The 26,125-nt window shown below is 39.6% G+C and overlaps 1 protein-coding gene across 6 annotated transcripts in view; it reads right to left on the bottom strand.

The window, feature by feature from the left end:
• Ptprk (protein tyrosine phosphatase receptor type K) overlaps nt 1–26,125 on the bottom strand; it is a 519,217-nt gene that overhangs the window by 384,180 nt on the left and 108,912 nt on the right. For all 6 annotated transcript variants that reach the window (XM_055599324.1, XM_055599319.1, XM_055599321.1 and 3 more), the window contains exon 2: nt 11,419–11,541. In XM_055599324.1, coding sequence (XP_055455299.1) covers nt 11,419–11,541 — 123 coding nt within the window. The remainder of the gene's footprint in view (nt 1–11,418; nt 11,542–26,125) is intronic.

The following is a 26,125-nucleotide window of genomic DNA, read 5'->3' as shown; positions in this document are numbered from 1 at the left end:
GATAATTCTTTCTTCTCCTTCTCCTGCCTGCACCCCGCCACACACACACACACACACAATGCCTTTTCTTCTACCAGGTCCTTGCACCCTTTGGCCAGTGTGCTAAGTCAACTGGCTAAGCCCTGCAGCCGCTCTCCAGTCTTCTTTGCAAGATGACATTCAAAATTCAATAGATAAAATTCTCTAGATGTTGGAATGTTGACGGTCCACAGCCTAATTATGTATCTTTTCTTATATAGCTTTCTTAAGTTGTCATATTTAAGGTACCCCAGATGGCCACAAAGACTCCTTTGCTTACCTGAATAAACCAGAATGCTAAAATATTACATCCACTATTGTTGCCATCACTCAGTACTCCTCTAAGAGCTATGCAGGAAGAAGGGCTTCAGGTTAGACAAGTTCAATGTGTTCAATTCCCAGAGAGCTGACATCCTGCGGGTCCCAAACCCAAGAGCTAACCATGACGTAAATATAACCTCAGGAACTGACAAAGTGAACCTGGGCACATAATCTTTTTTGGAACATCACCTCTGTGTGTGTGCATGTGTGTATGTGTGTGTTGCATGCATGCATGCATGCATCAGTGTATCTGAAAGCTTAGCACACAGCCAAGTGCAACATATCAGGGCCTCGTATATAGTAAATGCTGATTCCAGTTTTCTTTAAATGGTTTTTGCTATTTTTGTCATTAATCTTTAATAAAACACTGACTTTGTAAAGCAACCCTTGAAAAATTAAAAAAAATTTCATACTTTTAACTCAAATTTTGTTTTGTTTTTCAAAAAGTATTATTGACGAGGGGTTTAAAAGAACAAGTACCATAAGAGTTGGCCTTCTCCTCGTCACGAACGTAAGTCAACTGTGCAACTGAACTGTTTGCATTTTGTTGAGTATTACATTCTGACCAAAATGGGAATGATAAGCCTGCCGTAGGGACAGAAACAGCCCTCATGTACGGAATCAATCAATACCCACAATCAAAGCCCTTACAGCCACCAGGAAGAAGATGAGTGCCTCATCTAACTCAGAATCCTAACCCAAGCGACTCTAACACAGGCTGATTCCTGGCAAGTGGAGAAGTCATTTTTATGAGCTAGGACACTTTCACACTCAGAAATTATGTGGGTGAAGTATTTGAAGTAGGCATGAAGTTTTCAATCTGTTTTATTACTGTCTTAAAAAAAAAATCACCAGGTTTGCTTGTTTGTTTGAAGGATTGGAATGACAGGTTTGGAAATTGCAGATCCGTCCTGCCATGGCGCCATTACAGTCCCCTGCTCCTTCTCTATCAGCGCCCCACTACCACCACTGCTCCAATAACCTCTGTCCAGCTATGGGCATTAAGGTAACGAGGCACTGCGTTCAGCCTGGACTCCACAAAGGCAAGAACACGGATCTAGCTGGAAAGTCAGCAGTGAGGAGCTCATTCTCCTTTTAATGCTGATTGGCGAACACTCAAACAGGAGATACAAACAGGGGCAATTAGACTACAGAGAACCTGGTAAATCGGCGGATAGAAAGAGACTCATACAGGATGTATACAAACGCACTCAAAACAGAGTTCTTGAGTATCAATCTGCCCTCCCCGCGGCTGGGGATATGACTCAGATGGTAGAGGGCTTGCCACAAAAACACGAAGATCCAATTTCAACAGCCCCAAACCTAAGTAAAAAAGCCTTTAGAGGCTCTTACAATCCCCCCCCCCCATGCTGAGGAATAAAGAAAGGGTGAAGGGTGTCTGCGGTTTGCTGGCCAGCTAGCCTTGCCAAGCTAGTGAGCTCTGGGCACAGAAAAACACTCTCTCAAAAATCTAACAGGATGAGGCTGGAGAGACGGCGCCACAATTAAAAGCACTTGCTACTCTTTCCGAGAACCCAGGCTCGTTGCCCACCACCCACGCGAAAGCTCACAACCACGCGCAAGGCCAGCTGGGCCTCTTCTGGCCTCCATGCGCAACATGTATACACGTGGTGCACCCGCATACATGCAGCAAAACGCTCATCCACATAAAAGAAACGTAGACAAACCAAAAAAAAAACAAAACAAAACGAAAAAAACAGCACACATAGGAGGGTAAGGGACCAAGAGAAACCATTGACTTCTGGCAATCTACAGACACGCACCTGCAGGCACTCATGCACACACACGGGCGTGTGCGCATCCACACATCACACGCACACACATACACACAACTGCCAACTCTGTTTCATACTTAATAAGCAAGTACTGAAGAACGCGGTGGGAAGCCAAGAAACCCATAAGCAAAATTAGTGCACTCTCTGAAACTCTGCTATTGAAGGTGCTTCGCATGGCCCTTCAAAAAGCCGTCAGCGTCCTCTTACGTGGCTAAGTGAAGAGGTAACGGTCTTGTAGACCTCTCTCAGTTGCCATGGGCTCTCAGCGCACAAAACACAGAGATTTTCTTGAGAAATGCTTCTCGGTCAATAATTTCCTCTTTAGGAAAGAGGAGAGAGCCCTTTAAAACATGTGATCATGCTCTCAGCTGGAATTAGGTTTGAAGGCCAACAGTATTCCATGAGAGTAGAGCACACTGGATATAATCTATCTAGCCTATGAACAGATTTTGCATCGTGCTATGCTGACAGCGTTGATTTCATACAGAGTTTTACAAAATCGCTATTGTAGTTATTCGTCTTTTGTTCCTTTGAGGCCTTTTTCATTCCCATGTGGTCCTTCCTGTGTTTGGGAGCCAATATGCTCTCAACCTCAGATACACAGCAGCATCAGGAGACAAGTTTATTTTTAGAAAGGTAGAATATAAGGTCATAACTACAGCTTCTCACCACCTTCATCCCAGGGAAAGTAATTTTGTTTCTCTGGACTATGTATTGATTTTAAGGTACATGTTAAAGATGGCCGCATGGACTTTGAAAATGACTCTTATTCTTATCTGTAATTCATGTAGGAGGTTAGACACTCTCTTCTTGTGACACCAATATAATTCTTTTTCTCTCTGTCTTTTAATACTTAGCTGCTCGCTTTTCCCCTGTGAGATATATTGGAACATATCTAAGTTAGATACACCATGTGCCTGAAATAGCAGGGAAAAAGTCCAGTCTCAGCATGCCACTTCTGTTCTCTGTAATTTAGACATTCTTCATGCTGCATTTATGTCCATAAGGGTAATAGTCTTTGCATTAAAAAGAAGCCGCTCCTTGGTGGCTTACCCTTCAAGCGCTCCATATCAGCTTTCACTCCCTCACCTTGTACTGGCTTCCAACTCTTTGTTGTTTTTAATACACAACTCGAATGTGGTAAACTATCCTGTCTGCAATCAAGGCAAAAACACCAAAAAAGACCTAATGATGACACGGTTTTGAAGAGCATATTGAAATAAGCTCATGATTCTTTTTCTTTTTTGATCCAAGAATAATAACTTTTTAATTTATTTTTTATAATTTATTCACTTAACATCCCAATTGTAACCTGCTCTCTCATCTCCTTCCAGGCCTATCCTCCCACTTTCTTCCCCACCATCCCTCCTAGTACACAGAGAGGGGAAGTCCTCCTCCCCTACCATCTGACCCCAGCCTATCAAGTCTTACTAGGATTGCCTGCATCCTCCTCCTCTGTGGCCTGGCTAGGCCGCCCTACCAGGGGAAAGTGATCAAAGAGCATGCATCAGAGTCCATGTCAGTGACAGCCCCTGCTCCCTTCCTAGGGAATCCCACATAAAGTCTGAGCTACATATCAGGTACATCACTTATAAGTCGATATTAGCCATATAATACAGGAAGAGCATACTACAATCCAGAAACCTAAAGAAGCTAAATAACAAGGAGGACCCTAGGGAGGATGCTTAATTCTCATTCAGAAGGGCAAACAGAATAGATACCAGAAGTGGCTGAAGAGAGGGAACAGGACAGTAGCTTACCACAGATGTTCTCTGAAAGACTCCACCCAGCAAGGGATCAAAGCAGATAATCAGATTCTCAGCCAAACTTTGGGGAGAGTGCAGGGAATATTATGGAAGATTGGGGGAATAGAAGGACCTGGAGGGGACAGGATCTCCACAAGGTGACCAATAAAGCCAAAACTCTGAGCCCAGGGGGTCCTGCAGAGACTGATGCATCACCCAAGGACCATGCACGGAGAAGACCTAGACCCCTTGCTCAGATGTAGCCCATAACTCTTGTCCTAAAATACACCACTTTAAACAAAGCCTTAAAATTATTTTTAAATGCTGATTTTTCTCAGATTTCCTCAGTGAGACCCTGGGTTTCTTCTCCTGGCACACAGGATCTGATGATACAGCGGAAAGTATGTGTTTCTAAAGGCTGTTTAGACCAACAGACGACCAGTGTTCATCAAAGAACTAAAATTAACATAAAGGTAAATGAAAGAACAGAACCTCAGCCCAAAGGACAAGCATCTCGGGAGGAAGCTCCGGAGCTCAGGAGCCCTTCCAGACTCCGTGAGTCTTACAGGGTATTTCCCTTGAAGAGTAACAGTCACTTGAAGCTTGAACGTTCTAAAAACAAGCAGCGTTTTATTTTTATTTCTACAGTAGTAGAAAATCATGGTAGATTAAATAAGTAACACTACACAGTGTACTTAAATACCTTTGCTGGAGTCAAGAAAATGTGTCAGTTAGGCTCTAATGAAACAGGAGCAAGGGGGTACTGTGTGAGTTACAGATCTTTCCTTGTAAGCAAGTCCAGTATCCTCTACTCATCTCAATAGCACAGATTTTATAGGGCCTCTTAGGAGGATTAAAAATGCATGTAAGGGGCTGGAGAGATGGCTCAGTGGTTAAGAGCACTGTCTGCTCTTCTAAAAGGTGTGGGTTCAATTCCCAGCACCCACATGGCAGCTCACAACTGGCTGTAATGCCAATTCCAAGGGGTCTGACACCTTCACACTAATGCACATAAAATAAAATTGAATAAATTATTTTTTAAAAAATGCACATAAGAGCCAGGCCTGGTGGCTCATGCCCTGTGATCCCAGCAGTCTGGGAGGCAGAGGCAGGCAGATTGCTGTTAGTTTGAGACCAGCCTGGTCTACGAAGCACATCCAGGACAGCCAAGGCTACACAGAGAAACCCCATCTCGAAAAAAACAAAACAAAAAAATGCATATACATCATGGGCGATGGTTCAGTGAGTAGAGATTTGTCATGAAAGTATTGAGACTACAGTTTGAATCTCCAGACCAACATAAACCTGGACGTCATAGGTCACAGCTACAATCCCAAGACCTCTCTGGCAAGATAGGTGAAGAGAGATTCAAAATACTACAAGTACATGGTCCAACTAGACTAATGAACATAACAAAACAGGAGAGATAATCAGTTTCAATCAAAACATGCACACCCAAGGCTATCCTTGGACCCTCCGACCTTCACACACATACCATTACACAGCTACATACACACACACACACACAAACACACACACACAAAACACATACAAACACAGAGTTTCCTAGTTTCCCAGGGATCTTGACTCAGAGGTGAATGTATGAAAGGGTTTGAATTTGAAAAACCAGTTTTAACCTTTACCTTAGACCCTTAGGTCACTAAGTGTTCCTCATAGTAGCCGCCTTGATAAAACTAGAGTGTTGACAGACTAGGGTCATTAAGTACAGAATGTAAGTTCCCTATAAATGCTGTCGTACGTATTAAATTGTAGGCATCAAAGTTTCCATTTTCACTACATCATCCTAGCAGAAGTACCAAACCCAGTGACTCATGAGCATGTTCCTGTTGAATATGCAAGCAGCTTGAAGCTCTCAGAATAAGAATGAAAGCATTGTTTTAAAAACCTGACTAATAAAACCTTTTTAAAATATAAAAAAAACAAAGACACGGTTTTAAAAGCAACAAGTTAATATAAAGGCTCATTTCTTAGCACTGTTCCCATCTCCTCGTCTCCTGTATAATTTCATGTTTCCTAAATTTTAAGGTTATAAATTTCTGAATCACACCTCACTAAGTTTTACAAGACAGAGGAATGGTTTTCTCCTTCAATCTTCTGGTTAATCTGAAATAGAGGTTTTATTTTTAATAACATACAGTATATGCAAGCTAAATTAAAAACTCCATGCAGTGATTTATATTATGAGTAGTAGAAAGAAGAAAGTTAAAGGTGGACTCTAATGTACTCATAATTTTAAATACTGTCAAAGAGGCACTCTAGAGACTCTAAAGAAAAATTCAATTAATCATTTCAGAGAAACATGTTCAAAAGAAAAAGCAGTTACAATTTCAGTGAAAGGCAAATGTATTGACATGTCAGTCACATCTCTCACTCTCACATCTAGAACAGAACAGATAGTCAAATGGGCAAATGAATTTGTTTCATGCGGTCATAAGCATCAAAGAATATTTGACAATCAAGATCACAGACATAAATGCGTGTTAGATCAAAGAACAATCTCCAGTTCTGTCCATCACACGCATGCTCTGTGGTTTGTCTTCTACACTGATATAACAGGTTTCTGTGCGGACCACTGGCAAGTCTGACAGGCAAGGCAGAGAACGCGCCGATCCTCCCCTGAAAACAACTGTCATTTAAACCTATCAAAAATAGATGATAGCACTTACAAGTGCAAAAGTTGACTGAATAAATTACAATCTTCTGGTCATGCTGAAACCTCTCATTACAATGTGTAGGAAACAAAAATTTGTATTCAATATCTCCCTGTAAGAAGAGAGAAAAACTTCCCCAAGTCATGGACAAATTCTTTTAGTTATTTTCCGTGTGGTGTGTTCGTACGGTGTGCTGGAGGATGGGGCTGCCTGGCCAGAAGCCTGAGTTTTACCTTCTATCACACGCTGCCTTATTTCAATGAGACGGGGGTCTCCCACTGAACTCGACACTCACTATGTCAGCTGGGCTGAGAGGCCAGCGACAGACACTGGGCAGGTCTCCACCCACAATTCTGGAGTAAAAGACACATAAAGTCATGCCTGACTTTCTATGTAAGTAGCGGGGACTTGGGTCCTCACGCTTTCACAGCAAGCATTTTGACCCACTGAGGCATATCCCCAGCCCTTTGAACAAAACTACTAAGCGTTGTGTTTTAGAAAATAAAATGATTTTAGAATAAAATTTTAGAAAATAAAATGATGTCTTTAGAAACTGAAAGTTTTTCAGCATGCTTTTTGTGCATGATGATATTATGGGTCAGTGAGGAAAAAAATATATGATAAAATTGAAAATCTGAGAATATCATCAACTGATGTATGTACAAAGTAAAGCTAGGGACTATTGTAGCTCTATGAGGGCAAAGGCAGAGTTCCACACCAGACAGGACGCTCCTCACTCATCAGGTATTCACATGTAGATCAGGAAAAATGGGTAAGATTTTGAACAATGTTTAACTGGTCAAGCAATCAATCACCTAATATAATTCCAAAGATGAAATGGGGTGAGATGAAGTGTAGAAAAAAATGGAAGTTTGATACCATTTGAGGACTTCTGTAATGTATCTCTTTTGCTAACCCACAACATTATAATCATTATTCTAGTTTTGCAATAGTAAGCTTGTGAACACTAGTCTTACTTACTTGTCATCCTTTAATAACTTAGAAGACACGGACAGAAAAATACACAACTCACCATCACATCAATAACCAGGGCATCTGGCATCCAAGTATCTCCTTCATGCCTCCTCCCAACGCCCTCCTGAAAGCACTGCCATGCAGACTTCTAACTCATCAATCAGCTTGCCAACCTTTAAATGTTATGGAGCTCAAACACAATACTGACTCTTGTGTCTGATTTCATTCCGTGATGATATTTGTGAAGCCCATCAATATTGCTACTTACAGCACGAGTCAGTTCATGGACATTGTGTTGTGATATTTATTTCATTATATGAAGCCACTCCCAAGCTTTGAAATTCAGGCTGTTCTCATCTGGGAACTATCAAGAACGTTGATAGTGCATACATTCATATGTTCTTTAAATGCACACATGTGCTCAGTTCCTCTGGGCTTCCATGCAAGAATGGATTTGCTGCCCATTAGGCTGTATAACTAGGCTATGCAGATTTAGAGTCTACGGTAGCCTGAGAAGCTTCCTCTTGTTCTACATTGTTCTTGGAGACACCTGTTGTCCTGGGGAGACAACTGGTGTCACGGGGAGCAGCGGTTTCTCATTACAGCTTTACCTGGCATTTCATTGATGAGTAGCTGCTCCAGTTTTCATACAGCTTTTGCCTACAGGACTCATTTAGGAAGCATTCCTTCTTCTGCAGGCTATTTTCAAACATTTAATGGTCCTTTTTGTTGTCATTATTGTTATCTAACAGGCTAAGAACTGCTCTGGAATGTGGCAAGCAGTCACTAATGTAGCAGATTTCTTAAGAGAAGTTATTTCCTTGTTTTCTTTATTCTCCCTTCAGTATTCCAAACTGTTTATTCACCATTTCCTTTTTTTTAACCCTCTAAAGGCCAATAAAAAGTCAATAATTAACAATGTCCAAGTATTGCAGAGGTTCAATGTTGTATCTGCTTCAGACAGACAAACAAATTCTCCATGACAGGAGGCCAGGATGCTTTAAATTGCTTAGCTGTTTTGCTTCTATTTATGTGTTTTCAGTAAACAAAGTTTACTGAGCAGGACTATCTATCTGTGTGAAAAGAGAAATTATCGGTCATTAAATTTTTTAATAAATTTATTTATTTTACGTATGCGACTGTTTTGCATACATATATGTTTATGTACCATGTACATGCCTGGTACCCATGGAAGTCAGAAGAGGGCATCAGATCCCCAGGAAGCTATGTTTGCTGGGGCTGGGACACCAGTCTTCTAAAAGAACAAGTACTCTTAACAGCTGAGGCAACTCTCCAAAACAAGTCATGAAAAGTTAGTCTCATGTGTCCTTTTTGCCAATATATGCACAGATTAATGCTCAGTCAACTCTTTAAAAGAATATCAGAAGGAAAATAAAAAAAGAATACCATGTGAAGTGAACTAAGTAGGGCTAGGAAGATAATCTAGTTAGTAAAGTTCTCGCCATTCAAGTATGAGAACCTTGCTTCCAGTTCCCACAGCAAAGACTAAACAGGAAGGAAGGAGGGAGGTAGGGGAGGGAGGGGAGGGGAGGGAGGGAGGAAGGAAGGAAGGAAGGAAGGAAGGAAGGAAGGAAGGAAGGAAGGAAGGAAGATGCTAAATGTGACTGAGGCACTTAAAGCTTCATAATCCAAACTGGAGAAGGTGAGACAGGAGGACCCATTGATCAACCAGATAAGCAACTTGGGCAACCTCCAGGCCAATTGGAGATGCTGTCTAAAACTCCAAGACAGATAGGCCCTAAGTCCCTAAGAACAGCACCCAAGATTGTCATCTTGTCCCCACATGCAGACACACACGTGTGCAGGTGGACCCATGTGCATATAAAACAGGTAAATAAAACAGGAATACACACAAATACTTCTCTCCCTTCTACTCACACTAAACAGAAAGACATTCTGCAAAACATAAAAATAAATAAATAAAAATAGTGTCCATGACCTTTTCCCTTCTTTGCATGATTAATTATTTAATGTGCTATTAATTGAGGGATATGGCTGAATTTGAAACACTTTCATTTTCTGCGCATATCATCCTCACTGTAACCGATGATTAAGTAATTGTGTAAAAGGTGAGCCAACAAGGTCATCTGAACGTTCTCTTCAGCACTCATTACCCACCATCAATAGCAATTAGTAATGGCAACATTTCCATAAATCAACGTCTTTCTGATTATTCTCTGATGATAAACAGTCAAAATGTGTGCATTTGGCCCACCTTTTTAATATTACATGAAAAATTTCATCTAAATATACCACTGAGAATACTCAAGTGAAAACATAAAGAGGTTTCTTTCATCAAAATGAACCAGAATAATAATTTATGTACCTGTGAAAGACTACAAACCAATACACAAATGAAGTTAGTGTCAGGGTCAAGTGCAAGAAATCATGGGTGTCAGCTGAAGACTGGCCATCGATGGAATCCTCCAGAAATAAAACTATGCCTTAGTCTAGCCTCAAAGGAGCCATTTGCCTGCTCAGCCAGGGAAAGCTACAATTCAGAATAAAAAGCAGACTTCATCCTGGCATCCATCACAGAATAGAACTATACAAAATATTTCCTAGGAATGTACTCACTTTATTCATTTACAATTCTCATTTAAATATCTATAGTTTGGATTTGATTTTATTTGGTTTGAGTGCTTGGCATTTTCTGCTGATTATCATAAATGCTTTCTCTTTTTTGTGTTTATGAACCATGTTAACTAGCAAGGCTTTTTAATCAATAACCAGAATTGATATTTGCACTTCCAGTGGTGATATCTGCAACTCATGGTCAATTATGAAGGTCACTCTGAATTTGTAGAGAAATCAATTTGAGCTATTTTTATGTAACTGTAATAAAATACTAAAATGTTAATTCAAAAGGAATTACTGGTAGAAAGTAAACATTAGCTATATGATTTATATCATAATGAAAGGATATTATCTTTCATACATACATGATTTATATATAATTATTTGCTTCTTTCTAGATATCACCTGTTCTCTTATCTACAATGATTTAAATTTTATGTTTATGTTTCTGATTTTTATAATTAATCAGGTTCTCACTGAACACATCTTAGAATTAGTTCCAAATTACTATGTAGCACTGAAAGAATAATTAGTCTCATGTTGTATTAAGTCAAAAGTATATTCTAGTATGCTATTTGACGTGCTTTTCACAAATCACAGAAAGATGATGACCTGTCTTGAGCAATCAGAAACTATACCACCTTATAAAATAAAAAGTCAATACCCATAACAAGTTCTAGGTGAATAAAAAACAGGTCTATGCCCTATTTCTACAATATCTACTCAGAAAATATCTCCACTTAGTAATTTTGTCTCCAAGGCATCTCTCTACAGAGCAATTGATATACTTATGTTCTGTGGGAGAATGACACCGTTCATCTCCTGGTCAAAGTTGAGCAAGCCTTTGCTTACAGTCTAACTACATCACACCTGTGAAATATGATCACAGATTTGCCAAATCATTGAATCTCATGGTAATGTATTTTTCTACAATTTTTGTTTGTTCTTGGTTTTTCCTTTTTGCTAATTTTACTTTGTCATTTTGACCTCTTATATATGGAACCAAAAAAAAATCAAAAAACAGAAAAAAGTGGCTAATGTTTAGAAAATTACTTTTTTTTTTTTTTTTGCTAAGCCAAAAGAAAGATGTAATAAGAACTCTTTAGGTATAGAGGAGGGGTTATAGAGCATTGAGAGGGGAGAGTAAAGAATATCTTAAGATTTTTAGATGTGACCAAATAGACCCAAAAATGAGCTTAATATAACAAATTGTTATTGTTACATATGAAGTGAGAAAATCTTGTTTATTCTGAAACAGTTCCCCGAACGCTGAGTTAGGAGAATGCATCTCACCTTGAGGCATTTCAGGGGGCAGGTAATGGGGTTCCTGCGCACCGACATGGACCCACTCAAAGTCATCGTATAAATCCTGGTGGTAGTCGCAGGCCCCTGGCCCATCGTCAAAGGTGCAGCCACCTAGAAAGGGAAGCAAAGATCATGGTTACAGTCTAGCCACTTTTTCTTCATGTAAGAAAAGCATTAAAGAAGCAAGTGCTAGGATGAAACATGCAATTAGCATGATCTTAATTGTCAATGACACCCCTGTTGAACACTACTCCCTTTAAAAATTCAATACAAACAGAAACCTCAGCACACTCTCGTTATCGGAGCCCCAGAAGGAAAGCTGAAGTTATAAATCACTTTAAAGGTATACATGATGAGGCTTTTCTTCAGTTTATAGAGCTACCATGTAAACATGGCTGACAGCTTTACTGGAAAAGGAGTAAGAAGTTCGGAAACTCTCTTTGCAAGGCAAGTTCAAAACTGGGAAGTTCATATTTCAACCTTATCAACCGCTTGACTTAAAAGATGTCTAAGAGCTGGGCAGTGGCGGTGCAATCTTTAATCGCAGTGGTTGGGAGGTAGAAGTGGGTGAAGTTCCGTGAGTTCAAGGCCAGCCTGGTCTACAGAGCCAGTTCAAGGACAGTCAGGGTTACACAGGGTTGTTTTTCTCTACACCATGTCTAGAGAAAAGCAAACAATGACAACAACAACCAAACAAACAAATATAAAGGTGCCTATGATGTCTACTATAGCAAATAAAATACAAAAAGCTTACCAGGATCTAAATAATGCTTGAGGTCTGGGCTAGGCTTTTCTGTAGATTATTGAGATTATTCTCAAACACAGCCTGGTTTTAAAGGGAGGGAAACTGAAGCATAAATGGATGGTCTGTGACCAAGCTCAGGCTTAGGCTTTGATTAACAACCTGAGTTTTTAGGGTCCAAGTAGCCTTTCCCCCTTACATTGACTACCTCTCAGCTTCCCTGGCTTTACTTTCAGTTGTGACTGTGCAGCCCAAAACAAAACAAAACAAAACAAAAAAAAAAAAAAAAAAAAAAAAAAAAAAAGATTATATTTGCTTCTTAGGCCATCTACAAAGGGGACACACAAGTCAACTTATTCAGTTCACTCAAGTCAGGAAAATAAGAAGTGGCCTGTACGTCTAATCTTGAAAGAAAATGGATTACAACTAATGAAAATCTAGCAGTGGCTTTAATGAGAAAAACCAATAACCTGCCTCCTTTCAAGTGTCTTATTTGTTTAGTTACCATGGAGATCTGTGTGGAGAAACGTTCTCAGGTAAGCAATAACACTAACAGGGGGTAAACTTCAAGCCATTAAATTCCTCTCACTCTCCTTATCAAAAGTTTGTCAATTTGGATAGTGGTGAAAGACAGTCTTAACAATAACAGAGAGCAGCTGCATCAAAGACAAAATTGTAAAGGACAGAGAAAACCACAAACCCAAAACCTTTCTCCAAAGCAGAACATATTGCGGGTATTCTCAAGTCTCTCGTAGGACTACAGTAATCCTTCACTCTAACTCAAAGCCCAACAGATGGAATATGTATCGTCTTTTAAAGATGCTTAAAATGACTGTGTTACATAGGCTTTCATGAAAGATGATATACTTTTCATTTAAAATTAATTTAATTTAAATTTTATTTTATTCATTTAAAACCCATAAAAGTAGTTTGCTAGGAAATGCATCTTTACATCATAAAGAAAAAGGTTTTCTCACAAATAGAATTTGCTATCATAAACCGAAAAAGAGTTACAACTTTGCAGTGTATGCCTTCAGGGTCCCCATTACCCTTTACATGGGATCTGGCCACCCTCTGTATATAAATTTAAACTATGAGTAGAAATCACATTGACACATTTGGAAGACAAATGGCTGTAATTGTTGCCCTTCATAGATATGGTTAATTTTAGACTCTAGCATTCTGATTAACAGTAACAGGAGGAAGAGCTACACGAAATAAGTAGGTAAAAGCTTCATGTCAACATTTTATCAGAAATGAGTCATAAGGATCGTGAAATCATTAACTGATCAGCTTGACTTGCATAATAAAAATGATCCTTGAATATGAATCAATTTCTACTTTACAATAAGTTCTAATCCAAGAGTTACACAATCCTATTCACCATATAGGAAGCAAATTTACAAAACCTGCTCTAGAACATTCTTACAATTACTCTTGTAATGTTTTTTCTAGGAGTTTCTAGGTCCAAATTATTAAGGATTAGTGAAGTGAAGAAAAAGTGGGGAGGGTAAGAAATAGAATGCAATTATAATAATAACTCCAGGCTGGTGAATGAAACACAAAGATACATGTGATAACAAGGTGATCAAAATCCTAAAGAAACCAAAAGAAAAGACTGCAGTCACTGAGTCAGCTTCACTAAGTTTCACCTAAGGAAGGAAGGATGTACCAAGGAAAGAAATGCAAGTATCTCTCCCAATAAGTCCAATCCCAGATCTTAGAAATGTGCTATCCTTTTTCTAAGCATCTCCTCTTCCATTGCAACTTAAATATTCTCCAAAACCTTTTCCTAAGTCTTGACCCTTCTTCCTGAGAAAAGAAGAAAAGTAATGCATAAAAAGTGATAGTTCAAAAAAATAAAAATAAGACTGAAAACAGGAAAAAAAAAAAAGGCAAAGAAAGTTAATGTCTGCATAAAAGAACATGATACTGTCAGGGGCCCCAAAACACTTCTGAATAACAACTATGAAAATCATGGAGAGGTAAGGCAGAAACAACTTAATATGAAAGGTTTCAGATGCCAGAAAAGGAAAGTATACATTAGTCTACAATTGCATTAAAATTGTGAAAAGATTTTATCCAGAGATACACTGAGAATATTATACATCCTGCAGCCACATGGAATACAAAAAGGCAATGAGATAAACTGAGGGAGAAATAAATTTCAATCTTATAGCACATCCACACAGGACACCTTTTATCCTGTTTCACTGGGAGGGAGGGTTGGTGAGGGGAAGAGGCAAGGGGAAAGGTAGGGGGGGAAAAAGGGGGGTTGCATATGCTAGACTAGCTGCTCTACCATTAAGTTTCATCTCCAGTCCTAACATAGATCCTGAGCAAATTCTACCATAACATATCCCTATTGATTATTTCAGAGTCAACACAGGCTTCTATGACATGCGATTCCCCAAACACATGTTCCTGAAATACAGTATTTAAGAGAAAAATGTCCCTGGCCATGTAGTGGCACACACCTTTAGTCCTAGTACACAGGAGGCAGCGGCAGGTGGATATCTGAGTGTAAGGCCAGCTTGGTCTCCGTAGTGAGTTCCAGCCCAGCCTCACCATCTTAAAAATAAAACAGAGTTGTCAAAGTGTGGTTCTCTAGAGTTCTCTGACAGTGATTCCTACCATGGAGAATCCATGAGCTCATTAAAGTTTTAGGATTGGGGAGATTAGAGGATTAGAGATCCAGAGCCAAAATTATCTTGAGGTTCCTTAATAGTCATTTCTTGGCAGCCCCTTTATTGGGATTTACCATGATATTGACTATTAGACATAACATATGCCTTGGGAATTTGGTCAGATAATTAAGTGACTAGCACACCACTAGGTTATACGAACATTCTTGCTGAAAAAGTCATCAACATCTAAGACCCCTGCCAGGCAGTTCCTGCTTTGCAGTGACCTGTGGGCATACATGGATTCATGACCATCTTTTCTTCTACGACAAAGAGAGAAGGGGGGGGGAGAGAATCACTTCTATACTACACTGGGTGTGTCACTCAGGGCAAACCGAGTCCATGTTCCCAAGCCATGGTCATTTGTATGTGGCTCCACATAAACTCATTCCTTTTGGAGTAAAAGCTGTGCACAGCTACAATTCATAAACAAAAATATACCTACTAAATCTTAAGTTTTCCTCCACTGTAGGAACAGCAGGTGGAAAACCTCGACTGGTGCTGACGACGTTCTGTTCTGCAGAGAAGAAATATGAAGGGGGGCCGCCTTCTGCTCTCAGTTATGCTATTTGCTCCTGGTGATGAAGCAACAGATGGGTAGCTGCAGATCACACCGGGGCAGTCGGGACCATGGTACTTGACCCTGGAGAACTGCCTTGAAAAAACATCGCAGATTGCTGATGGCCCTCCACTGATCAATCACTCAGAGAGGGGGCAGCTCCAGGGTCACAAGTGTCTGTTCACATTGCAGTAAGCCATATAAGGAAGGGCCTCTGCACCCAGGTCAACTGAATACAGAAATCAGACTGATTCTTCTCTTTTTATTCCTAAACTGCTCATTGGAAGGATTAGGTGCTAAGTAGCATTCAGTAGTACCATCCCTCTTTTACACACATGCACGTGCGCGCGTGCACACACACACACACACACACACACACACACACACACACACACCCCTACCTTCTGTCCTCAGTGCTTAAATATTGAGATTTTAGAGATTCTTCTTCAGTTTAGTATTTCTAGATAATGAATTTCAAAGATTTTGACCCTCAATTCCCCTTCCCCAGCTCCCTTCCCCCTCCCTACAGCACCCTTATTCTCAATGAGTGCCTCTTTCCTTCTACATTTCCTTCTATGTTCCTGTCTTCTTTGTGCATGTAACCCACTAAATTTAAATTAATTTACTTGCCCAATCATGAGTGGAATGTTTTTCCGTGAAGAAAGGACAGTTCATCTGTGACTACATGGTGAAGTGACACTCTCCCCGCCCCCCAACAATGATTGCTTATAGTCCCTCTGGCTGGCATGGAGCTCAAGGGCCCTTCATGGAAGGACTCTTGAACGTTTGTTTAAGAACATGGTATGCGCATGAGGGAACATGGAACAGAGACCCTTTCTGAAAAATTATGAGGAAAAGTAGTTATACTAAAACACTTGGAGGCCAATGACATGGCAAAAAATGTGAGGGCTTTTGCTGCCAAGTCTAATGACCTGAATTCAATTAAGCAAGCTACATGAAGAACAAAACCAAATCCCCCAAAGTTTTATTCTCTCCTCTCCCTCAGAAAATACATATAGCCAGATAGATGGAAGGATGAATAGACAGATAGTTGATAGATGATAGATCATACATACATGATCAATAGACTGATAGATAGATGATAAAGATAGATGATAGATACATACATACATACATGCATAGATGACAGATAGATAGATAGATAGATAGATAGATAGATAGATAGATAGACAGATAGATAGATGATTAATGGATAGATAGTAGATGATTGATGTAAGAGCACTTTTTCAAAACCCAAATCCTCTCTAAAGCCAAGCCTTATGTAGTTTTTGTCTTCTTTTCTTGTTTTTTGCTTCGTTATTGTTGTTTTGTTGGTTGGTTTTGCTGGTGTTTTGAAAGAGGGTCTCATGTAGCCTAGGCTGGCCTTAAACTTATAATATAGCTGAGGATAGCCTTGCTTCTGAATCCTCTTGCCTTCCCTTGCCCAGTTCAGGGATTACAGGTCTGTGTTAATGCATCCAGTGTTGCGGCCCTAAGGAAAGGAGTACCAATACTCTAGCTAAACTACATCCTTTGTCCTGAAGCCAAGCTTTTTAATAATACCCAGGTTCCAGTTAATTTTAAGTCTGAGCCACAAAAAAAAGTATACAGTCGCAGGGAGGAGATGAGGAAGGGAGGGGAGGATTGAGAGGGAAAAAGGGAGGGGGCTACAGCTGAGATACAAGTGAATGTATAAAATTATTTAAAAATAAAAATAAAGGTATACAGTCATTAAGGCCAGGGCAGCTTTCTCTGCACAATCTGTGAGGAGTGAAGAGTGGGGTTTGAAAAGACATAGTAGCAGAATCTTTCCCATTCTTCCTTCCAGGGCACTCACCCATTCATCATTTCCTAAAGGAAACAAGCAGAATTATTGCTCACTGTTCTTACTGCTTCCATAAAACAATCTTGATTTAGCTGTAGACGTGGAAAACTTTCTTGTTATCTTAAAGCATGGGAGGAGATATATATTCCTTTCAAAGAGCATATGGAAAGTCATAGAATATATGTTGGAAAATACAATACCCTTAGTATATCTGTATGGTGATTCTCAGAGAAATTAAAAAAAAAAAATCAACCTTCACCAGTTGTGAACTAAGAAAGAATATACAGATTTGTTCACTGGGGTGGCAATCTACTTCAAATGATGTTCCCTCATTCATTTTCAAGAGGAAAATTAAATCAGCATACAAATCTATACCAGAAACAGTATTAAACAAGCTTTGAATGGGTCCCCTTTAATTGTGCTAATCAGATATCACAATGTAAGGGGCTGGAGAGATGGCTCAGTGATTAAGAGCATATAGTGCTATAACAAGCAAGAATCCAACAAGTTCAGGGGACTCCCAGATGTCTTCAACTCCAGCTCCCAAGGGATCCTATGCTCATGTGAATACAATCACACACAAACCTCCAATTAAAATAACACAAATTAGATCTAAAGAAGGGAAATACAATATAAATTCACTGGAATGAAGTCAACATGCCCAAAGAAGCCAGTACACCTCACCAACATAATTCTGACAGATAAAAAAGAGACTTTTTATTCTTGACTGATGTTCCAGTTGATCGGAGCAGATCTTTATTCTCAGAAAAAAAAGACCTTATTGTAAAAAGTAGAGAAATGACTTTTAGGTAGCGTTCCTCTGAAAAATGCCAGGATGTTCTAACAGATTTCTGTTTCCTGTTAACTCCACACTTCTGGGGAATAATGAATGTACAAAATGAGAATTGACAGACACAATCAATGCCCAGGTAGTATGTGTGTATGTCAGCTCTAAAGACAAGAAACACTTGTTCCTCAATTTGTGTCCAAAAACTAAAATGTACACACACAACAAATATTCAAGTTCATATAAAGAGTTTATGTCTTTAGAGGAAGAAAAATGAATCATAATATGTCATTCTAATTTTATGACACTGAGGACCTTAGGTGGGTAAAAACTTAGAAGATTTATAAATGAGAGTTTTAAAAACATAATCAATCCAGACTCAGAGGAAAACCTTTGTGCTGCTTGCAATTAATCAGTATGTGAAAATATTACCTGAACCTAGCACCTTGAAAAGGAAAAGAAAATCCTAACATGCTTCTTTGACTCAAAAGCTATCATTTTGGGGTAGGGTAGGTAGGAGCAATTTTTATTGATGAGAAAAGAACTCATTTCAAACACACCCAGTGACTATCAAACTGTTCCTCCCTGGAGTTCCACCTCTAGCTGAAAATACATGCTTAATATGTATAATTCAATATTTTGTAACTAGTAAGACGTCTTATTTAAATTGTCTAGGATTCAAAGCAAATTCTATATTTTGGCCACATAACCATGCTTCAGAATGAGCAAATTAACCAAAATGAAGAAAGAAGCTCAATTACACACCCCTCCTTCTCTTCAAAGAAGTAACATTCAAATACCCTATACCTCAATTCATGAGACCTAAGGAATTTTTAGGAACCTGGCAGTACGTATCTAGACACAGCATGAAGTGTAGCTAAATACACACCACAAAGAGGAGAGCATCCTCCCTGGGTGCGATGGCTAATCTGACTGTCAACTTGCAAGATACCCAACCCCCTAGAAGAGAGAGTTCTGGGAAAGTCAGTGAAGGACTTTCCGGGTTCCTGTGATAGGAGGACCCACTGTAAAAGTGGGCTGTGAAATGGGGTCAGAGCCAGAATAAAAAAGAGAATGTGAACAGAGCACTAGCATCTGTCTCTCTGGTCTCTGGCTGCAGCTATAAAGAGACCAGCTGCCTCATGTCCATGCTGGGTGACACCCCCACTTCCGTGACACTTCTGTGTACCTCTTCCAATGAACCTTCTCTTCTTAGATTGCTTCTTCTCCAGTGTTGTGATCACAGAAATTTTTAAAAAGTAACTAATACGTCCCATAGTTATAAACATCTGTCTGGTTAGTAATTTCAACAAATAATTGTGTTTAAGTAGGGTGAGTTAAGGTAAACATTTTGCAGCATAGCACTATCCTGTTGGCTTGCAAGCTTCATGTTTCATCTCTTTCATAATGTACACAAACAAGCTATGTTGTTGGGGGTTTTTTTTTACTTTGTTTTCTTACACTTTTATGAAAATATAATTAGTTCACTTCCCCTTCCTCTTTCCTTTCCTCTTCCCCTTTCTCTTCTGCTTCCCTTTCCTCTTTCCAGCCTCTTCCATGTTCTCTCCGACGAACCCCTCCCATGCTTCCAACTCTCAAATTGGCAGCCTCTTTTTCTTTATTATTCTTACATGTGCACATACATAAACAAATATATGAATGCAACCTGCTGAGTTCACTTCTGTTGTATATGTGTATATGGCTTTGGGGCTGACCACTCGGTTCTAAATAACCCAATCAGGGGTTTTGCCCTGGGAGAGGCTAATGCTCCTCTCTCAGCAGTCACTAGTTGCCTGGAGTTCTGTGTCTAGCACTGGAATCTCACAGACTTTGGGAACTTTAAAAACTACACTAAACCATTTTTTTTTAATAACAGCAAATTTTGTTCTGACAATATTTGCTACTGCTGTCACACTAACGGTGGGATAAAAAAAAAAAAAGAAGAGGGTTTGGTTTGGTTTTTACCAAGAGTGAATGTGTGCGCGTAGATTCCTTTTCTTCCCTTTATCTTTTAACTATTCCAGAAGAAAAAAAAAATCCCATCCTTTGCATTTAGCATTAGATATACAATCTTAAGAAAACCACTGAACGAAGTAATTGAGAATAAATGTAGTGAAAAATAAAATTCCCGACTGAAGCCATGTTTACATTATGGTAAAACTGGAACCCACCCAAGCTCAATCTTAAGCCTTTCTTTGTTTTGTTTGTCAGGAGGAATTGCTGGTGGGTTTCACTGCATCCACAGCTGACAAGCTCTGGCTTATCTCTGCAGTTGCTCCTGCTCCCACTCCAGCAGGGCTGACAGATCATCTTTCTCTAGGAAGGGAGTTCTGAGAGGTTGAAGCCATGGAGAGCAAAATTCCATGACCAGCCTTGTAGAAGGAGGCAAGAGCCTGTTTGGAATTTCAGATTTCAGATCAGACTGGAGAAGCCATCTAAAATATTCCCAATCGCATTTTAAGATTAACAGTTCACTGAAGACTTTGAAAAACACCTAAAAGTAGTAGTCATAGTAATATTAGAAACTAATTTAGATAACTAATAAGCATCTCAAAAGACAGCAAAACTGTTGTTTTCCGTATGTTCCACGTAAATGGAACCCTTTTACTATCAAAAATATCTTAACCTTGATTTATATGCAAGATATACTATCCAATATTTGAGTTTTTCATAGTTCTTAAAAAGAAGAGGTTCTTTTATTTTTGTGTGTATGTGCATGGTGTCTGTGCGTGTGTTTGTGTGTGTGTGCGCGTGTGTGTGTGTGTGTGTGTGTGTGTGTGTATCTGTGTGGGAAAATGTGCATACCCCAGCATACATGGAGGCCACAGGAGGCTATCCCCTGTCCTGCTCTATCACTTTCCACCTCACTTCTCTGAGGCAGTGTCTGTCCTGAGCCTGGACTAGACTGACCACCAGAAAGCTCCGGTAACCTACCCCTGTCCCCAACACACACACACACACACACACACACACACACACACACACACACAGTGCTGGCACTACAGAAGAATGCAAGGCCAGACCCAGCTTTTTATATGGGTGCTAGAGATCTGAACTCAGGTCCTCACAACTGTTCTTACCCAGCAAGTCATCTCCCCGGGCCCTTAAAACATTCTTAATAGTGAAGACGTATGCTTTACTACGCCATTTTCTGAAGTTACAACAAGAAAATTACCTATCATTATCACTTCAGCCAATACATTAGCTGATGCTATTCAATCCATTAGTTCACTCTAAACGTCGCTAAAGACAGTCTGGCTTCCTTCCAGGCCCACAGCAAACAAGCCATTCCTGTAAAGAGCACTGATCGTCTTTCAAACAAGTGGATATGGTTAATATTTGGTGGGACTGACACATAAAATAAAAATCTCCCAAGCAGCAAAACAGCACAGCTATGGAGACATTTGAGTGTCGTTGGATGTGAGAGGCCATTCCAACTTAACGGAGAGTCAAGTGGGAGAACCCCAGATAGAGTTCGTGTTACATTCGGCCACTCTAGTCTGCCTGGGTCGTCTTCTTTCTGGCTTCTATACCCTTGCGAAGGAAGCTGGACTTGAGTTTTCCCCCTCTCCTTTCACCAAGTACTTAGGAATTTTATACTTCTCATGTGAAAACTCTCCATAGATCCTGAACATCAGAGGCTAAGTACAGGGCACACTGAAGTTACTCTGAAGTTACGGTTTGGCTTAGGAAACTGTTTCTATGATTGCTCTAACTACATGTGAAATTTGCAGTGTAAAATAACTAATAATTTGGAAAGTGAGAAAAGAAAATCTGAGTTTAGAGTTACACCCCACAGTTATACAGTTATAATTCCAATGAAGATCAAAAATGAGTCACCACCGATAACTCCCCAGGAAAACTCCTAAAACATTAAAAACTTGACATCATGATACGTAACTATGTTTTTTTTTAAAATGACCTTAAATCTCATATACATACTTAAAAAAAATTCTGATCTTTATTACTTTATTATATGTGAAAAAACTATAATATATCACATGTTAGATGACAGAAAAATTGGTGAGAAAAACTGTTGGTGCAGAAAAGATACCTGAGAAGTAAAGAATAACTAAAAGAAGCAGGTTGACTGCCTTATGTTGTAGTCTCTAGCAGATCCTCCCAGGGCACGAGCAAAAGAATTTATACAGACTCAAAATATCATCTCACTAAGTTTGATAACTAGCTGCTGATACAATGAAATCTATTTAATTGATTTCCTCTCCAAAAATTGCTCCAAAGCATTACACCAGTTTAAAATTTATCAAGTTGAGAGGTTTACTGAAAAAAAAAAAAAAAAAAAAGAAAATATCTTTCTTCAGAATGGAATATAGACACAGGGTTTTTGGTTTTGCTTTTTTTTTTTTTTAATTTCCTATATAAGGGGAGAAGCTGGGAAATAAGATTTGAATAATAGATGAAAGGCAGAGCCCGTGTGGAGGTGGCATTTGAAGTCAAGCATCTGGGTGTGTCCTGATGGCTTTCATGCCTCGCTTCCCACCTCAAGCCAGAGCTCACACCTCTGAATGTCCAAACAGTAAAAACAAATAAAATAATACATATTACTTCAGTCTGCGACACAGAATATTGTTTTTTTTAAATGACCTCAAATTCTGTCTCCACAAACTTAAAAAAATACAGAATCTTTACTACTCATCTGAGGGAAACTGATGACAGAAGCTAAAGGCATGCACACCTCGTTTGCCAAAGGAGTGCCTCAGACTGGGCTAACAATACAAGGGCAACCAAATCTCAAGTAACTTTGTGATTTAGGTACCTCTAACCCAACAGTTTCACCTCCACAAATAAACCCTACATAAATATTGGCACGTACTCTGTCCTGAATTCTCCTAGTCACGGTTAGAGCTATCAACTCTCTCAATTAAAACACAAATTTCAAGGGCATCCAAAGACAACAGGACTACCTTCAAACTTGAAGAGCAATGAAAGCAGCCCAGCTTCGGAAGATGTCCTCAGACTCTAAGCTCAGTACAACGTGAGGTGCTACAAGATTAAGTCACCAGGGAGACAAACACTAAACATTAGCGATTGATGAAGACAATGCAGATGTTAACAATCACACAGGAAGCAGTGATCATATGAGCATATGATGAAGAGAGCAAGAAGACAGAGGTCTAGTAAGAAATCCTTAATCACAGGCAGAAACAAAGAAAAGAAAGTATCACAAGAATGTGTAACACAAAAACATCCCTCTTTGCCCATGTCAGGTAGCTATTTAGCCTACTGAGAAAGGTAGAAACACGGCTTGTGAGGGGTGATGTTTTATGTCTATGATAAACTGCTCAGGATTAGTGCAACAGCAGGGTTACATCAGCCAAAGTCAAAAGTATCAAAACAAAAGATTGTCTTTAAGAACGATGCCCCGGTATTCTGGTATCCTACCATATCGACTCTGTGGTTACTTGTGGCCACTTGACCCCTCATCTGCAGGTAGAACCTGACTGCAGAATGGATGAGGATGAAATGGAGCTAGGCGTATCTACAGCATTCTTGCCACAGCTTCAACTGCACACTTACACTTAAAGTGTATTGCTCCCCAAAAATAAGTGTTGTCCAGTGATGGCAGCTGACCAGTTACCTTCTTCCTCTTGTATAACCCAAAGGGATGGGCTGTTGTTTCTTATGAGGAGTTGTCTTGCAGGTACCCTCAGCATCTTATGGAACAGATGAAAGAATGTGGTTTTGCTGGAGACACTGGTCGTGATAGGATTATGTTTCTAACAAACACAGGAAGTAATAAAAAGTGGAAGATTTGTCAAGCGGCCATATGTCCCAGCGTGGCTCCTGTGACAAGAAGCAGCCCTATGCTAGAGGCTCTAAGAATGGCCGCCAAACCTGACTTGGGGCTCCTTATTCTACCTCCAAGGGAGAACTGAGAATAAAACTTTATAGAACTATAAAACACAGGTGCAGAGGCACAGGGGAAAGGAGCTGCAGGCTGAATGACTGGAGGTAGACAAGCTTCCCAGTCCAACCACTCACCCGGTTGAGGGTGGACCTTCCTTGGTAAAACTTCTTTTCCAGCCAGTGATTTATAACCATAAGCACAAACATGGCCCCTAAAGAAAGACAGATAAGAACTACAAAGTAAAGCCCCACAAGGACCCAGGATATCAGGAACATCACGCTGTTTCCAAGTTTCTGTGTTACCTGGAGGAGTCAGATCTCCATGAGTCATCATTTTATTATTTAGCTATAAAATAGACTCAAATCTCATCTTCTGCAGGAACATGGACATAATGGCAAACAGGACATGAAGTGAAATGAGACAGGAAGGTAAAAACAAACAGTTTTTATAGCATGTTCTCATTCACATGTGGATGCTAAATTTGTTGACTTTGTGGAAGTAGAGAGTAGACTAATGATCGTCTGTGGCCAGAGGAGAGGAGAAGGGAGGAAGTCGGATAATAGGCTCCCAAACACAGAGAGAGCTGAGCACCAGTGTGTTCTGCCAGGGTTCCCAACAATTCATTATATACTTACCTAAAAAAAGCAAATCAAGAGAGTTGTGGGATTTCCAACACACACACTGGCATGAGTACACACGTGTGCGCGCGCACACACACACACACACACACACACACACACACACACGGTATTTAAGGAGGAGGAAATGCTGTTTGTCCTAATTTGATTTATATAGGTTATATTCAAATTGTCACTCTGCACTCCATAAATATGCTTAACTTTTTTAAATGTGCAAAATGCAACCCCTTTATTTCTGTAGAAAGACATGGCTCTCATTTAGATGGTACATTTGTTTAAAGAAGGTGCAATTAAAAAAAAAGAAGGTGGTGCAATTTACTTCAATTTTCTGAAAATTAGAGTCCAATAATATTCATAATATTTGTGGAGAGGTAAAATGAGGAAAAAAAGAGGGGAGCAAATACAAGTGAGTGTGTAAAGATACACATGTACACACACATGAAGATGTACTACTTTGTACATTAACAGAGAAAAGAAGAATATTGGATTCTTCATAAAGGAGATTTTAAAAGTTTGGCTCTCAAATTGAGAACACTAATACACTAACTCAGATCAGTGCTCGGCTCCACCCTGCACCTATTGTCCAGGCCCGAGCAAACAGAAGCACCAGCAAATTACAATCCATGCCACTTGAAATGTAGTTTTATAATTACAATCTTTAAATGCATTAGAATTCACAAACAAAGCACAGAATGGCTCTGTGGATCTCAAAGGAGATTAATGAAAATATTTGGTCAGAATACAAATGAAGTGTAAAGCCAACAGCTATTTTTAAAAGACGCAAAATAGTTCACACATATAGGAAGCACTAAATAAACAACAGGGGTCTTTTCATTTAAAAGTGCACATACAGTCCCACCAGGCAGAGAGATTAAGTGCTAATATTTTGTCTTGAGTTTCCTTTAAGCCTTCCCCATATCATATATCCTTGCTGTTTGCAGCTGATATTTAGAAAACCCACTGCTTCTTTAGAAATATGCATTTAGCAACTATTTCATTAATGACCTAAATAAATACAATAATTTTGCAGCCGATGCTACTGGAACTTCTAAGTACAAATTCATAATCACTAAATGATGGTATTTTCTCCTTCCTGTGCCTAATTACTCAAATCTGTAAGAATTTCTAAGTGGTCTGGGCAATGGCAGAACATGACACATGCTATTTATTACTGCTCTCTCTCTATTAGCTGAAGATAGCTGATTGCAAATTAGCTGGTCCATTCATCTTTGGTGCTCGTTTTACGTTAGGACCTTCTGAGTTTATTTACTCTGCTGCAAAGAAAGTGGTAGGCACGACAGGAGAGTTGCCCGCCTCCGTCATAGAACATTTTTTGAGACATGCTAAGCACAGCAGGGGAAGGCTGCGAGGTTCCAGAAAAGGTCACTGAAGCAGGTATTTCTGCAGTACAGTTGCAAACCGCACCAGGAGCAACAGCACATGCAGGATGACACACAGCCAATGACTATGAGGTGGCTGTTGCGTGCTGGGCCCTGTTCTAAGCACGTTATATGAAATGCTGGAATTAATTTTTCATACTAAAATGGTGAGTTCAGGTTGGTGAAAGAACTCAGTCAGTAACCTGCTTTGT

The sequence above is a fragment of the Psammomys obesus genome, unplaced genomic scaffold (genome assembly GCF_907164565.1).
Source record: "Psammomys obesus unplaced genomic scaffold, mPsaObe1.curated_primary_1811, whole genome shotgun sequence".
Taxonomy (NCBI): Eukaryota; Metazoa; Chordata; class Mammalia; order Rodentia; family Muridae; genus Psammomys; species Psammomys obesus.
Note: the sequence above shows the minus strand (reverse complement) of the source record. Positions and strands in the feature narration are given on the sequence as shown.